The sequence below is a fragment of the Acartia tonsa genome, chromosome 7 (assembly GCF_053477335.1).
Source record: "Acartia tonsa isolate MP-2025a chromosome 7, ASM5347733v1, whole genome shotgun sequence".
In the NCBI taxonomy this organism is placed as follows: domain Eukaryota; kingdom Metazoa; phylum Arthropoda; class Copepoda; order Calanoida; family Acartiidae; genus Acartia; species Acartia tonsa.
Genome location: NC_137266.1, coordinates 40,581,172 through 40,594,995, shown reverse-complemented (window position 1 = coordinate 40,594,995; position 13,824 = coordinate 40,581,172). Strand labels below are relative to the sequence as shown.

Below are 13,824 nucleotides of genomic sequence, written 5' to 3'. Positions count from 1 at the left end.
GTTTGAAGGTGCTTTGACTTTTGTGTCAGAACCTAAATTGTGATTTCATTACCCTAGGTTAGGTAATTTTATTCACTTTTCAATAAAATCTAAAATGCAGCCCTTTTTGAGAAAATTATATTTGAAAATTTCAAGTTCAAGTTTCATCCAATAGGAGTTACCGCATAGTCATGACAAGAAAAGCAAAGATTATTTTTTTAAAATTTTGAACAAGTTTGCTTTTATAAAGTTCTTCATAAAACCACTCCTTAAGTGAGTTGATTCCTGGCCATTTTTATCGGTTGCTTTGCTAAGGTCAAGGAAATTGAGCCTTAAATAAATCATAAATAGAGAGGTTTTATGACAGACTTTATAAAAGCAAAGTTGTTCAAAATTTTAAATAAATAATATTTGCTTTTCTTGTCATGATTATGCAGTAATGTCCCAATTTAGATTCTGACACAAAATTCAAAGCACCTGCATACGCACTGTGAGACAGATGCATATAAGAAATTAAGAATAGATAGGTGGATAGAAGTTTGGTATCACGGATAGAGAAATGGATAGATATATGTATATGGATAGGAGGTTGGACTGAAAAATATTCATGAATTATTTGAGGGGTAGATAGGCAGATAGATCTATAAATAGATAGATAATAAGTAGATAACTTGATAGATTGATATATAAAGAAAACCAAATAGACATATTGTTAAGATAGAACTTTCTATTCTGTGAATAAAAAAGATTATCCAACAACCTTGGAGAATAAAAGTAAGCCATACTGCTTGAATAAACATACATGCCTATATAAGAGTAAAACTATAGAGTTAAAATAACTGTATAATTCCCCACCCAGAGAACCATGTGTCGACTTTCAATTGGGTTTTTGAATATCAACCATTAACGTCGGGATTATTGATACAAAAGTCGCTGCAAAAGAGCAGAAAGCAATTTGTTAACAGACGAAAAAGGTCTCCATCAGGAGGATCCAGAGAGTTATCTGATTATACATCTATATTTATAGATTTATTGCCTATATTAATCTTAATAAACAGGGACAATAATGTCCATAAGTAGTTTATCTTACTTAAACCCAAACACTTAGGGAATCTACACAGAAAAAACACCGATGACCCCTACCTCCCTGTTTATCTGTGTGTTTTTTTTATCTTTACCCAGTTCCATAAAAAAGTATTTATTTTTGGCCTTTACCTGGCCTTGACCTAAACCTATATATTTTTTTGGGGTGAAGACAAAAAATGCATTCATTAACAGACATATCAAGCGTAACAAGCAACAAAAAAGTTAGATTGAGAATAAGAATGAAGCGATTGGTACATTCATTATGTATATTAATTTAATTTTGATTTTGTGTGAACATTTTTACTACAAATTTTAAAATTATTTGATCATACTTTTTTCAGTGATAATTGTATTTAAAGGGTAGTTTAAAGATAAAAGGCAAATGTGTCAATTTTAAGGTTTCCATTTTATGGAAATTTTAAAATCAATTGCAAAAATTTTCTTAGTTACCAGTGGCGTGGATAGAGTTTTCCATTTCTAGAGGGGTTGCGAATAGAGGGGGGGGGGATGAAGGCCTTTAAAATTTCAATTTGAAGGGGTTTTTGACACCCTCTTTCTTTATTTTTAATGCAAGTTCATTCTACCTATTTTTCATATCTTGAGCTATGCTTTTGTGGATGTTGTCATCCTTATCTAAAAAGGAATATTAAAAGAAGTCCGTATATATAGCATTTGGTATAACCTATCTAGCAACTAAGAAAATCTATTACTCGCTTAACAAAATATAATAGGCATCTTATAAAGCTAAGATTCTCTGATATGATTGAAGCATATCTACTATATATACGTACATGCAAGTCCTTCGGCTTAAATTGGTTCTATAATTTTTTCATTGGGTATTTGAACAGGGACGTCAAAGCTTCTTTGGGGGTGGTGATGGGGAAAAAATCTGAATAGTGGGAATAAGGCACTCCCAAATTCGTTTGGGGGGGATTGGGTAAACATCCCAACTTTTAACGTCCTTTCATTTAAATTCATATTATTTATTTATATACCTTTTAATTTATTTCAGAAGCTCTCTGTCCTACCTAGGGGATGAAATGAGATAGATTTGACACGGGTATCTAAAGGTATAAGACAATGGATGATAAATTGATGAACATCCCTAATGATGATACACAAAATTACCCTTCTGTGGATTACAGTTAGTGGTGGAAACGATTGGACACTCAATTTAATTGAACAAACCAATTAAATATTTAATAAAAGTCCTTACGGTTTTTAAGCTAACGAATAAGAAAACGTTATTATTAGACTTTGGGGGGGGGGGGCAGTGTATTAAACAGCCTAATGTCCCCTCCCTCCCTGGATTTAACCTGATCTTGGCAAATATTAAGCTTACGAGCACAAAAGTGTGTACAGCTATGAATCTGCACTTTCTTGTTAAATGGAAATACATCATTAAAGAGTCTATCTATGCTTTTCTACTTAACAAAACCATTAACAAATATATACACATGTTTAAATGAAAATGTACAATGTACATCCCTGTTAAACCATTGTCTTGATGTTATATCAATGTGTTTAATGAACAAAAGTGTTGCTTTATCTAACCCACTTACCATTGACGTTAGTAATCAATATCTCATTTACGTGGGATATTTTGTATCAGAAAATAACATTTCAACTAATAATGCCATGAATACCGGTCTTTCCAAAGTGACTAATTTTCAAGATTAATGGACGGTGACCAATTTAAAGAGTGTGAAAAATTTATAAAATTTTTAAATTCGAATTGCACGTCTTGTCTCAATAAAAATGTTATGCACACTGTTAAAATCTTCATAAACACTAGTTTTTGGATAAATAATAACCATTCCTGTAATAGGTATAGTTTAGGAGTTTTTTTTCTCTCACTTTTTTTAACGTAGCTCCTAAACTACAAATAGTACAAATATGTTACATATATTTCCAAAAACTAGAGTTTATGACGATTTTAACAGTATGCATAACTTCAGCTAAAGCTTCACAATTTATGAACATAATTATCCTTGTTAGTTTTCCTCTTTATAATTTCTGTAGACAGGAAAAAATAAAAGTCTGACAAGCAGCAGCAGACAAAAGACAACCTGTGTATTGTGTTTACAAATCAAAAAGGGAAAATATTAGGTTTACAGAGAAAGAGAAATGAAGGATAAAGGGAATAGTAGCTTTTGTAATATTCCGTAAAATTATGAGCAAGCTTCCAGTCAAATGTGCATTTAAAAACAGTTTAATCTAATAAACGCATTAGTTATCTTACTCACAACTTTATGGAATTTTGCAAAAGCTACTATTCCCTTTATCATCCTCTTGATCACAATAAACATTTCTGTGTCTTTTGTACAGGAATTTATATATAAGAAGATCCTTTTCCAGTAATATGAGGTAAGTATTTTTATCTGAAGCTTAATTTTTAAATAGCTACTGAACCAATTAAGATCTCTATTTCAGTTAAGCTTTACATAACAGTTTTAGGCAATTCTATTTTCAGATTTAAGTCTTGGGGTGGTTTTAAGCTATCTTTATGGCCCCTCTCTACCTATTTAAAAAAAAAACATATCCTCTAGAGGCTAGGGTTTAGCTAGTATATCTTATTATCTAAGGTTTGTTAATATTCTCTTATGGCAATTACCTAATATTTAATTTCACAACCCTATATACTCTTGAAGTATTTACTCTGACAGTGGTAACTGTATCAGCATAAAGACCAAAAGAAGGTTTTAAGTTTTCAAAACATTTATTTATACACTTTAAATTGTACTAAATAACAAAACATAATGATACAAGAAAAAACTGAATAATCACAATAAATGAATGAAATTAAGATATAATTATTGTTTAAATCGAATTAGTCATATTTCTTGTTGATTATTTGTGCAAATTTAAAACTATTTTTGTACATTTCTTAAACATCTTATGAATAAAAAAAAATTAAATCTTGATAAATTTTTCTAAAAATACAAAAAAAACTGAATGTAATAAAAATAAAATCTGTATGAAATATAAGTTTCATTATGAAAATTTCATTTTCTTAACATATGTCGTCTTTGATTTCAGTCGCCATATTGTTTTTACTCCTCAGGCTCCACGGGAGTCACCCAGACTATACTTGGTAGTCCCTCTATCTTGTCTGAAACCTCAAGTTTACCATTCTCACATATTCTAAATAGTTTACGAAGTTACGTGAAATACAATTTTCTGAGAAATATTTTGAACACCATATAAAATTGTTTTAAAATTGCTTAAATAAACTTATGAACATTTTTTTCCAGTAATGCTTTGAAACTGATTAATATCAGGTTGGTTAGAACCACTTCTCCGCCATACTGAAAAATTATGTATAGCAATGTACTATATCCAGTTTTCTACAAATATTAAAATGTACAGTCATAAGAGGAAAACCAGTTTTTTAGCCCATGCCTTTAGCATATTGGGGCTGAAAAACTGGTTTTCATCTTATAATTCTACATTTTTATATCCGCTGAAATGTAATAAATAAATATTATAAATCAAAATTCTTAAATTACATTAAAGTTTCTTATAAATTTGCTATTTGATAATATAATTTAGTTATTTGTATGAGATTATTATTTATTTTGAAATGTTGAATAGAAAAAATCTGGGAAAAATATTTTTGAACACAGTTACCAACCTGAAAGCAACAATCATATCAGAAGCATGGTTGCCAACCAGCAAATAGTTTCCAGTGTTGTCAAAGTTGAAATGTCTGGGGAATGCTCCTTGGCTGGAATGAATGTTGAGCAGGGTTAAGGTTCCATCTTCCTCACTAACCCTGAATGTAAACTTAAATGAATTAAACTGTTTTGAAACATTTAGCGAATTGGACACAATGAATAAAGGAAATTAAAATTTAAAATCTTTAATCTACAGGTGTTAGAGTAAATTTTTGATACCTATTTCAAAAATGCTTAATAAACAGTTTAAGCAGGGAAAAGGGAATGTGATTCTGACAAACAATTTAAAGGAAAATTTCCCCACAACCTTTTCCCCTTTTCCTTCCCTTCTTACCCACCCCTCTTCAGTTACATAAAAACAAGATATAAACCCCACCATACTTCGAAAGGATTCATGATTTTTTAAAATTAAGATTGACATTAAAGCGTAAATTGTTTTTTAAATGTCCTTCGCCTTATTTAGATTTATTTTGCTTACCTAAAAACAGCAATAGAATTATGTCCTCGGTTGCCAACAAAAAGGTATTTTCCAGAGGGGTGAAGACGCATCTCAGCTATTGTGGATTTTGTTGTAAGATCTTCAGGTACTGAGGAAACAATCTGAACAATATAAATTAAATTTCACGACTGTTCCATGAAATCGGGACTCCCCCACATTAAAGAAACAACTGGGGCGGGGATATTGTTGCCTACTGCAAATATGCCTCAGCAGATTTACCTACCCTCTTTGAAATAGTCCAATGCAGGGATCTAAAGGGATAAGACAACGGCTGATTAATTGATGTACATCCCTAATGATGATACACAAAATTACCCCATCTGTAGATTAAGATTAGTGGTTGAAACGTTTGAACACATAACATGAATCAACCAATCAAAATTCAAATCCCCAAATTTGTTGAGCCAACAAATAGGAAAACGTTATTATAAAACTTGGGGACTAGTGTAATAAACAGCCAATTCTCCCCTCTCTCTGTGATTCCAATGCCAGATTTGGAAAATGTGTTGTTACCTGTATTTCAGATAGAAGAGACTGCTGTGAGTTGACATCTCCACTAAAGTTTCCCTTCAATACTTGGGGTAATACACCATGCTTGTACCTAGAATCATGATATTTGTTTTTGACTTTTGTCAGTTGACTGAATCATGTGTTCCTTGTAATATCCTCCCATTAGGCTAATTCATAATTGTTCAATGTTGTACTAGACCGACATTTTGATTTTAGCTAGGTCCAACTAGAAATTTGATGTTTTTGTTTAATCCCATACTAGTATCTGCAGGATACAAGCACATTTATGGGAAATATGACCTTATAATAGATTTTTGAGATTATAATAACTCAACCAGTGCAGTGCAAGAAATGTAAATTGAAGATAGCTAAAGAAATTTTAAAAGTTTTAGGTTTAATGCAAAATTCAATCTTTGCAGGTGTTTTATTTGGTACCTACTACCTACCTAAGAACTGTGACAGTATTGTTTAATTCTCCACAGATGTAAACAACCTTGTGCCTCATGTTAAAGTCCATGTGTCTTGGCCCACCACCTTTAGAATTGGATAATTTATTAATCAAAGTTGGCAAAGCTTTTCTGTAATAAGTATGTATCAACACAGAAAAATAGCAACTCAGATATCTATAAATTTTTACAGTCCTGTCTATTTTAAAAGGGACAGTATTAAACTACACAACTTTAACATTGATGGGACAGTCCTTCATTAGCATTTGTATTCCAGTTAGCAGACTATCTTTTGAAACTTATTTTCCTATCTAAGGTGCTTGATCATTACAGATCCGGATAAATACTTATATGTCAATGGAATATTGTTTGATTCTACTTTACAACAACAAAAACAAATAACAAAATTACTCCTACCTTTCCTTAGTTGATCAACTCCCAGGTGTTGTACACTACCATCTTGAATGTTGAAATAATGAACCTAAAGTAATTTAAGTATCAACCAATTAAATTGTTTTTAGTAAGCTGCCTGCAAAAATCTTTAATCAAACATACTTGTATCTATCTATCTATTTGCTACCTAATGTAATATATGTTCATATTTCACAACATATCTAACCATCTTCTGATAATTTCCTGTAAATCCAAATTAGCATTACCTGATCTCTGCCCAAATCTGGAACCAAATAAACTTGTTCACTGTAAGGATCTCTATTCACCTGACATTAAAGTTATAATTATTCATTTGGAAATGGTGATAAGTAGCATAAATAAAAAAAATAGATTTTTCAATTACAAAAAAGTAAAATTTTATCCTATTCTAAAAAATAATAAAATTTGTTGTCTTTAGCAAAGGTTATCGCTAACAGCTAAACTGATATGGTTCTCCCTTACAGTGAAAGTGATTTACTATTTTGGGGTAGGGTACCACCATTGTCCCAAACCCCCCCCCCCCCCCCCAAAAAAAAAAAAACCCAAAGCAAGTGGGCAAATGAATTATGTCATAGAATTTAACAGACCTGATGTAGATGTGGCCAACGTTGTCTATGAGCCAGGTGTTCTTCCCTATCTGGGTTCTTTGCATCAACATAGGAACATCCTGCAAAACAAATATTCAAAAGTTGTAAATTAAGCAGTAATATATTTTGTGTTAGAAATGAGCTTTAGAATTGCTTTGGAATATATGTCTCACAGTCTTGCTATAAATCTATCAATCAATCTATTGTTCAATCTATCATTCTATCTATTGATCAATTCATCTCCTATTGATCAATCTAGTGATCAATCTAGCAATCAAATTATCAATCAATCTATTGATCAATGTATCTATCAATCTATCTATCAATTTATCAATCAATCTATCAATCAATCTATCAATCAATCTATTAAACAATCTATCAATCAATCTATCAATCAATCTATCAATCAATCTATCAATCAATCTATCTATCAATCTATCAATCAATCTATCAATCAATCTATCAATCAATCTATCAATCAATCTATCAATCAATCTATCAATCAATCTATCAATCAATCTATCAATCAATCTATCAATCAATCTATCAATCAATCTATCAATCAATCTATCAATCAATCTATCAATCCATCTATCAATCAATCTATCAATCAATCTATCTATCAATCTAATTACCAATTTATCTATAAATCTATCAATCAATCTATTGATCAATCTATCATTATATCTATCAATAAATCTATCGATCAATCTATTGATCAATCTATTGATCAATCTATTGATCAATCTATTGATCAATCTATTGATCAATCTATTGATCAATCTATCAATCTATAAGTTAATCTTTTGATATATCTATCATTATATCTATTAATCAATCTATCTATCAATTTATTGATCAATCTATTGATCAATCTATTGATAAATCTAACTATCAATCTAATTATCAATTTATTGATCAATCTATCAATTAATCTATCAATCAATCTATCAATCAATCTATTGATCAATCTATCGATCTTTCTATCGATCATTCTATCAATCTTTCAATCATTCTATTGATCAATCTATTAATCAATCTAACAATCAATCTGTCATTTAATCTATCGATCAAGCTATTGATCAAGCTATCAATCAAGGTTTTAATCAATCTATTTATCAATCAATCTATTGATCAATCTATCAATAAATCAATTGATCAATCAATCTATTAATGTATAAATCAATCTATCTATTACATTGACTAATTTTTTATTTATACCTGGATCACTGTAGACCTGAACAGCCTCTCCCAAGCTGCCATCCTGATGGACAGGAAAGGTTGTGATCTTACTGTCCCAATAACTAACAGCAATAAGATGTTTTCTGCCTGTGTTCAGAAATCATGAGTTCTAATATTTATAAAGCATTAAGATATTTTTAGTATCAAAGCATCTCTACAATTTATTGACTATTATATGTCAGCCATATTGAATATTATTAGATGATTGTTTTGTTATTGGCTTTTTAAAGACCTATAGTTAACATAAATTAATAAAATGAACAGAATACCAATTTTTAACAGTTTTTTTGTTAAGAATGAATTTAAATTATCTTTAAATTTCATATCAAAGTTTAAATTCAATAGACAGAAGAACTCAATTTTCCTGTATCCCATTCAATGTGACAGGTTGAACGGCCATACACTTTCTTGCGGTCAATAATGGTCACATGACCGGTCCTGCGGTCAAGCTTCCCAGTCAACACTTCACTGCCTGTAAAACATATAAAATTTAAGTTCGAAAATGTAAGTAGAAGGTTATCTTTTCATCTGAAATAAGCTTCTAGCTCACATATCGATTGGGCCTTAATTTTTAAAGAATATTCCTTCTTGTATTCAATGGTTTTAGGCTATTTTACTTGAAAACTCCTTTTCACAACCCATGGAAAAAATATTAAGTTCTTAGTATAAATAAATGCTGGAATTCTTAATACAGTTTAGGGGTGTAACCACTGGTAAAATTCATATAAAGTAGAATGGCTATTTTTAAAAGCGAAGCTTTTCTATAATTAGGTTCGGTCCGTCCGTAACGGATAGCTTTTTTCGTTAATTAAGGCATGTTAGAATTGTCCTATCGATTTCAAATTTTGCTTCCTTTAGTAATTAGGTACGATTTAGAAAGCGTAGCAACTCTAAAATCATTACCATAATGTCCGTATGTCCATTTTAAACATGTTGATTTTTTACTTTTTTAACAACAAATTTTTATGTGATAAAATCATCTGATTGATCTGATTTTTGGTAAATTGATTCCTTGAACAACAAAGTATAATGTTATTAGCGAAGCAACTCTATAATCAAGTCCTAAAAATGTAAGTATGTCCATAAACATAATCCTGTATAAAGCAGTTTTTCAACAAATTTACTTACAACTTTGCTTCGACTTTTATACATTTATATTCTGATTATTCAGTTCTGACACTAAATAAGTGTTAATGTCCGTTTGTCCTACTGTTTCAGTGCTTCGCTTTTATGGATGTTGTCATCCTTGTTTCTAAAGCAACAGACATCTGCTTTTCAGGAAAGCTAAACATAATAGATTCTTGAATGTTTATCATTTATAGTCTATTAATCCAACCAATCCTTATAATAATTATTCCATTTAAAACTATGACCACTAATCAGTTCAAAGGAGAAAGTATTAAATTTTATAAGAAAGGAAATTTTCTATAACAATATTTTGGGGAAAAATTGTAAAAAATGATATTGTCTATAACGTTCTGACAATTCCATATTTTATCAAATCAGAATTTCAGCTTCTCTATAATTTGCTGTGTCCGTCAAACTGTCCGTTAATTTTCCATAAGGACAGAATAATCCTATTATATAAGTTTTTTTGTCTGTACCGAAGGATCTCGCTAACCACTGAACCGATAGGGTTCTACTTTACATGGTAGCTTCTCATTGGTCCTGGGAAGGTTTATAACTATTTTGGGGTAGTGTACTATCACGCGCACCCAAGAAAGGGAAATCTGCTCTAGAAAAAAATTACCTCAAAAAATTACCCCCCCCAAATTCAACTCCCCCCTCCTCAAGTACCCCTCAAGGGGCATAGGTGCAAGTAAATTACATTCTATTAAACTTTTCCGATAAGCAGGGAGGGAGGGAACATTGGATATAAATTATATTGGTACCCAAAGATTTACAAACATGCACTCATTAGTTGGCTTGAAAACTTTGGGTACTTTTATTATCGGTTGGTTGGTTTAAACTGTCAATGTCCAAACTTTTCAACTAATAATTCTGTTTTACAGAAGGGCTATTTTTGTTCTTAAGAATTTTCCATTCATTGTTTTAATATCAAATATATTATATGAAGCAATACAAAATTTATATTTAAATTTTTTTATGGGCAAGTTCTTCCTAAAAATAGCCTAAAACCTGCACTTGACAATTCATAATTAGCCATCTGTAGAAATAGAATCCCATAAACAATTTTAGACAGAAAAATTCCTGTTTCATGTATTCGGATACGTGTTCTTTGATTTGTTTCATCCTTGTTTTATTTAATATTTTGTCTTATTGTTTTATATGAGGAAAAATCTGGAAAAAAAGATAAAATTGCAATAACTGTACTAATTAGCTTGGAGCGCAACTTCTATACAATTAGATATCTTGGGTATATGTCTATCTACGTCTGACTTTTCTACAGTTACTGATTAGGATACAATATATGACTCTCAGGGATCTAAAGGCATAAGATAATGTCCGATAAATTGATATACATTGTACATCCCCAATGATGATAACTAGAAATACCCCTTCTATAGATTACTACAAAAAAGCCCCAAAGTTTTTAAGCAAATGCAGTATAAGAAAACTAGTAAAACTTTAGAGACTAGTGTAATAAACAGTGCAGCCCAATGCAGTGCAAACTAGATATTTTAGGTATAAGTGTTCGTGTCTGTATGTCAAAATAACTACCCCCCCCCCCCCATCCCATATTTCCAATTTATTACAAACGAAGAGAGAAGGGTTGGGGAGGGGGGGGGTAGTACTCCAAAGGCAAAAACTATTTTACCTCTATCAATAACTTCAGTAGTCATGTAGACAATGTCAAGGCTATGATGCTTCATAATGAAGGCAGGATTTGTTTCAACTTTGGACGAGTGCAGGGTCTCGAGCTTGCCATCCTCTGGGAGGGAATAAATTACTTTGGATTTCTTAGTTTTCTGAGAGCGCAGCTATTCTATAAATAGGGGACGTACGTCCGTCCGTCCGAATATGCTTCTGTCACAACGTAAAAGAACTTACAAGGTTTCGTGATTTTTTTTAAATAGCAGAGATTCTCTATAATAAGGATATGTTCGTACGGTCCTTGGACAAACACAGGAGTCCCAAACGTCGGAGTGGACAAATGCAGGAGTGGACCCTTAACCTAACCTAACCTATTTTAAACCATGTTTTAGTTTTTTTTTAATGCCTAGCCACTGTGGGGGGCTTATTTGTATATTCATATCTTAACCTAACCTAACCTGTATAGAAATACTTACTTAAAATAATATTTTAACACTCCTGCGTTTGTCCACTCCGATGTTTGGGACTCCTGCGTTTGTCGTGGATCCGTTCGTACTTCCGTTTGTATGTCACTCTATTAAAGTAACATAAACTAAAAGGTTTGGTCATTTATTTTTATTAAACACGAAGCTCTATAACTAGGGCATGTCAGTAAGTCCGTCCTAACGTATGTCCAACCCCTGTTTCAAGTATCTTAAAAACAGTTTAAGGATATAATTCTCTACACAAATTCCAAGTAATTATTCCTGGATCAAAAAGGACGGAATATATACCGTCACCCTCTCCCCCGGCGGGATTATGAGCCAGCACAGATTTGTCTGTATAGCCACCCAGTAGAAACAGAGTCTTTGTGGGGCGGGGGGCAAGGGGTAATCCTTAAATAGAAAAGTATGTATATAGATTGATATATAGATGGATTGATTGATTTATTATGAGCCAGAACAAATTTATCTGTATAGCCACCTAGTACGAACAGGGTCTTTGCGGGGCGGGGGGCTAGCGGTAATCCTTAAATAAAAAATTTATTTATATAGATTGATAATTGTTTGAAAGATAGATAGATAGATGGATTAATTTATTATGAGCCAGCATAGATTTGTCTGCATACCCTCCCAGTAGGAACAGGGTCTTCGTGGGGCGGGGGGATAGGGGTAATCCTTAAATAGAAAATTATGTATATAGATTGATAGATAGATAGATTGATCGATATATGTATATATATATATATTGATTTATAGATGGATATATAGATATGTATTTATGTATTATATATATATAGATAGATCGATATATCTAATATATATTTGTTATAGATAATAGATAGATGAATGGATTAAAATATCTCTAATTATGGGTTGATAAGTTTTAAAAATATATAAATTCTCAATGATGTTAATGTTTAAAAATTAAATAAAATTTTTGTTAATCTTATTTAAAATTGTATTAGCAGATCAAATGAACTATAAAATATTCAAAATTATTATTTTTGCAAAATTAAGCTAATTTCATTTGAAACACATGCAATATTATGTGCAATTTGTAAAATTATTTTTTGGGGGATGGGGGGTGGGGGGATTATTTGGAAAAGTTTCATCCTGTTAATTCATGGATCTTAAGGGATAAGAAATGGACGAGAAATAGATGTACACCTTCAAATTGTAAAAATAAATAATCATATTGTATCGACCCCTTTAATTTTGCTAGGGTGATGTATATTCCCCCTCTAGCACATTTCCTATAAATTAAAGGGTGGAGGTAGCTCCCCAGCTAAAAATAATGAGTTGGGGAAGGGTTATTATTGAATTCTGAAGTGTCCAAATATTTTTTTATCTACTCCATCGGTAATTTTGTTTTCATGTAATATGTGATGATCTATTCAATCATTGTTTAAGATCAAGACTGTAAGTATTATGCATAACATACCTACCGACATACAGACAGACCAACAGGCAAGACATATAGAGGAGCATTACCAGTATTGAATTTATGATAAAATAAATTTTTCATACCCAAAGCAGTAGGAGCCATTGTGCGATGGTTTTGTCGGTGATAATTCAACAACAGAAATTTAACTGATATAAAAACAAAAACTGCTTCATATTTATACCCCTCCAAAATCAGGTCTTTACTGGAGTATTTAGTACGAGAAGAAGAGAGAAAAAAAACCAAGAAGATTATTTTGTCCAAAGATTGAGTTGAGGGGCCAGGCATGTTTCTAAATAATAACATCTTTCTCCACTGCGCAACTCAAAGTTTTGCAACAAGTATTTTTTTATGGTATTTGACCAAGTTGGTCGCGATGCAATTGCGTACAGCTACGCATGTGCATTGTTTGCGTAGGAAAAGCCGACATTGAATACGCATAAAAGGTCATTATCATTTGATTTGTCGTGTAGGAAGGAATGCAGAAACTGATATTGGAATTCAGACCCTTAAATCAGACTTTGGACTTTTGTGTGTTGAAATGCATCAGTAAATTGATTTCTTTTTTTAGCACCAGAGAATAATGTATTTAGAAATAAAAGTTTTAGCTGCTTGGGCACATTAAAAAAAGATACTGACATTTAGCAGCCTAAGATGCAATTAGCCAT

At 31.5% G+C, this 13,824-nt stretch overlaps 1 protein-coding gene across 3 annotated transcripts; it reads right to left on the bottom strand.

Moving 5' to 3' along the window:
• Positions 1-3,765: 3,765 nt before the first annotated feature.
• On the bottom strand, positions 3,766-13,379 carry LOC145323748 (6-phosphogluconolactonase-like). 3 transcript variants are annotated; one of them, XM_080166251.1, is made up of 14 exons: positions 13,243-13,331; positions 12,204-12,241; positions 11,984-12,070; positions 11,238-11,355; positions 8,827-8,930; positions 8,438-8,549; positions 7,217-7,296; positions 6,857-6,916; positions 6,615-6,678; positions 6,198-6,285; positions 5,755-5,842; positions 5,221-5,342; positions 4,700-4,840; positions 3,766-4,209 (listed from the first exon to the last, which is right to left on the bottom strand). In XM_080166251.1, exons 1-14 carry the CDS (start codon positions 13,259-13,261, stop codon positions 4,119-4,121), a joined length of 1,212 nt encoding a protein of 403 aa, XP_080022377.1. In that variant the 5' UTR covers positions 13,262-13,331; the 3' UTR covers positions 3,766-4,118. The 3 variants fall into 3 exon arrangements, with proteins under 3 accessions (XP_080022377.1, XP_080022379.1, XP_080022376.1); XM_080166253.1 differs by having other exon boundaries at positions 11,984-12,049; positions 12,183-12,241; positions 13,243-13,301; XM_080166250.1 differs by lacking the exon at positions 12,204-12,241 and having other exon boundaries at positions 11,984-12,108; positions 13,243-13,379.
• Between the last annotated feature and the right edge of the window lie 445 nt (positions 13,380-13,824).

Excerpts from the sequence above, each read along its gene's own strand:
- LOC145323748 (XM_080166250.1), bottom strand. Across the intron at positions 8,931-11,237 it reads TACTGAAGTTATTGATAGAG|GCAGTGAAGTGTTGACTGGG; the intron begins GTAAAATAGTTT and ends TATGTTTTACAG. Across the intron at positions 6,917-7,216 it reads GTTGGCCACATCTACATCAG|GTGAATAGAGATCCTTACAG; the intron begins GTCTGTTAAATT and ends CTTTAATGTCAG.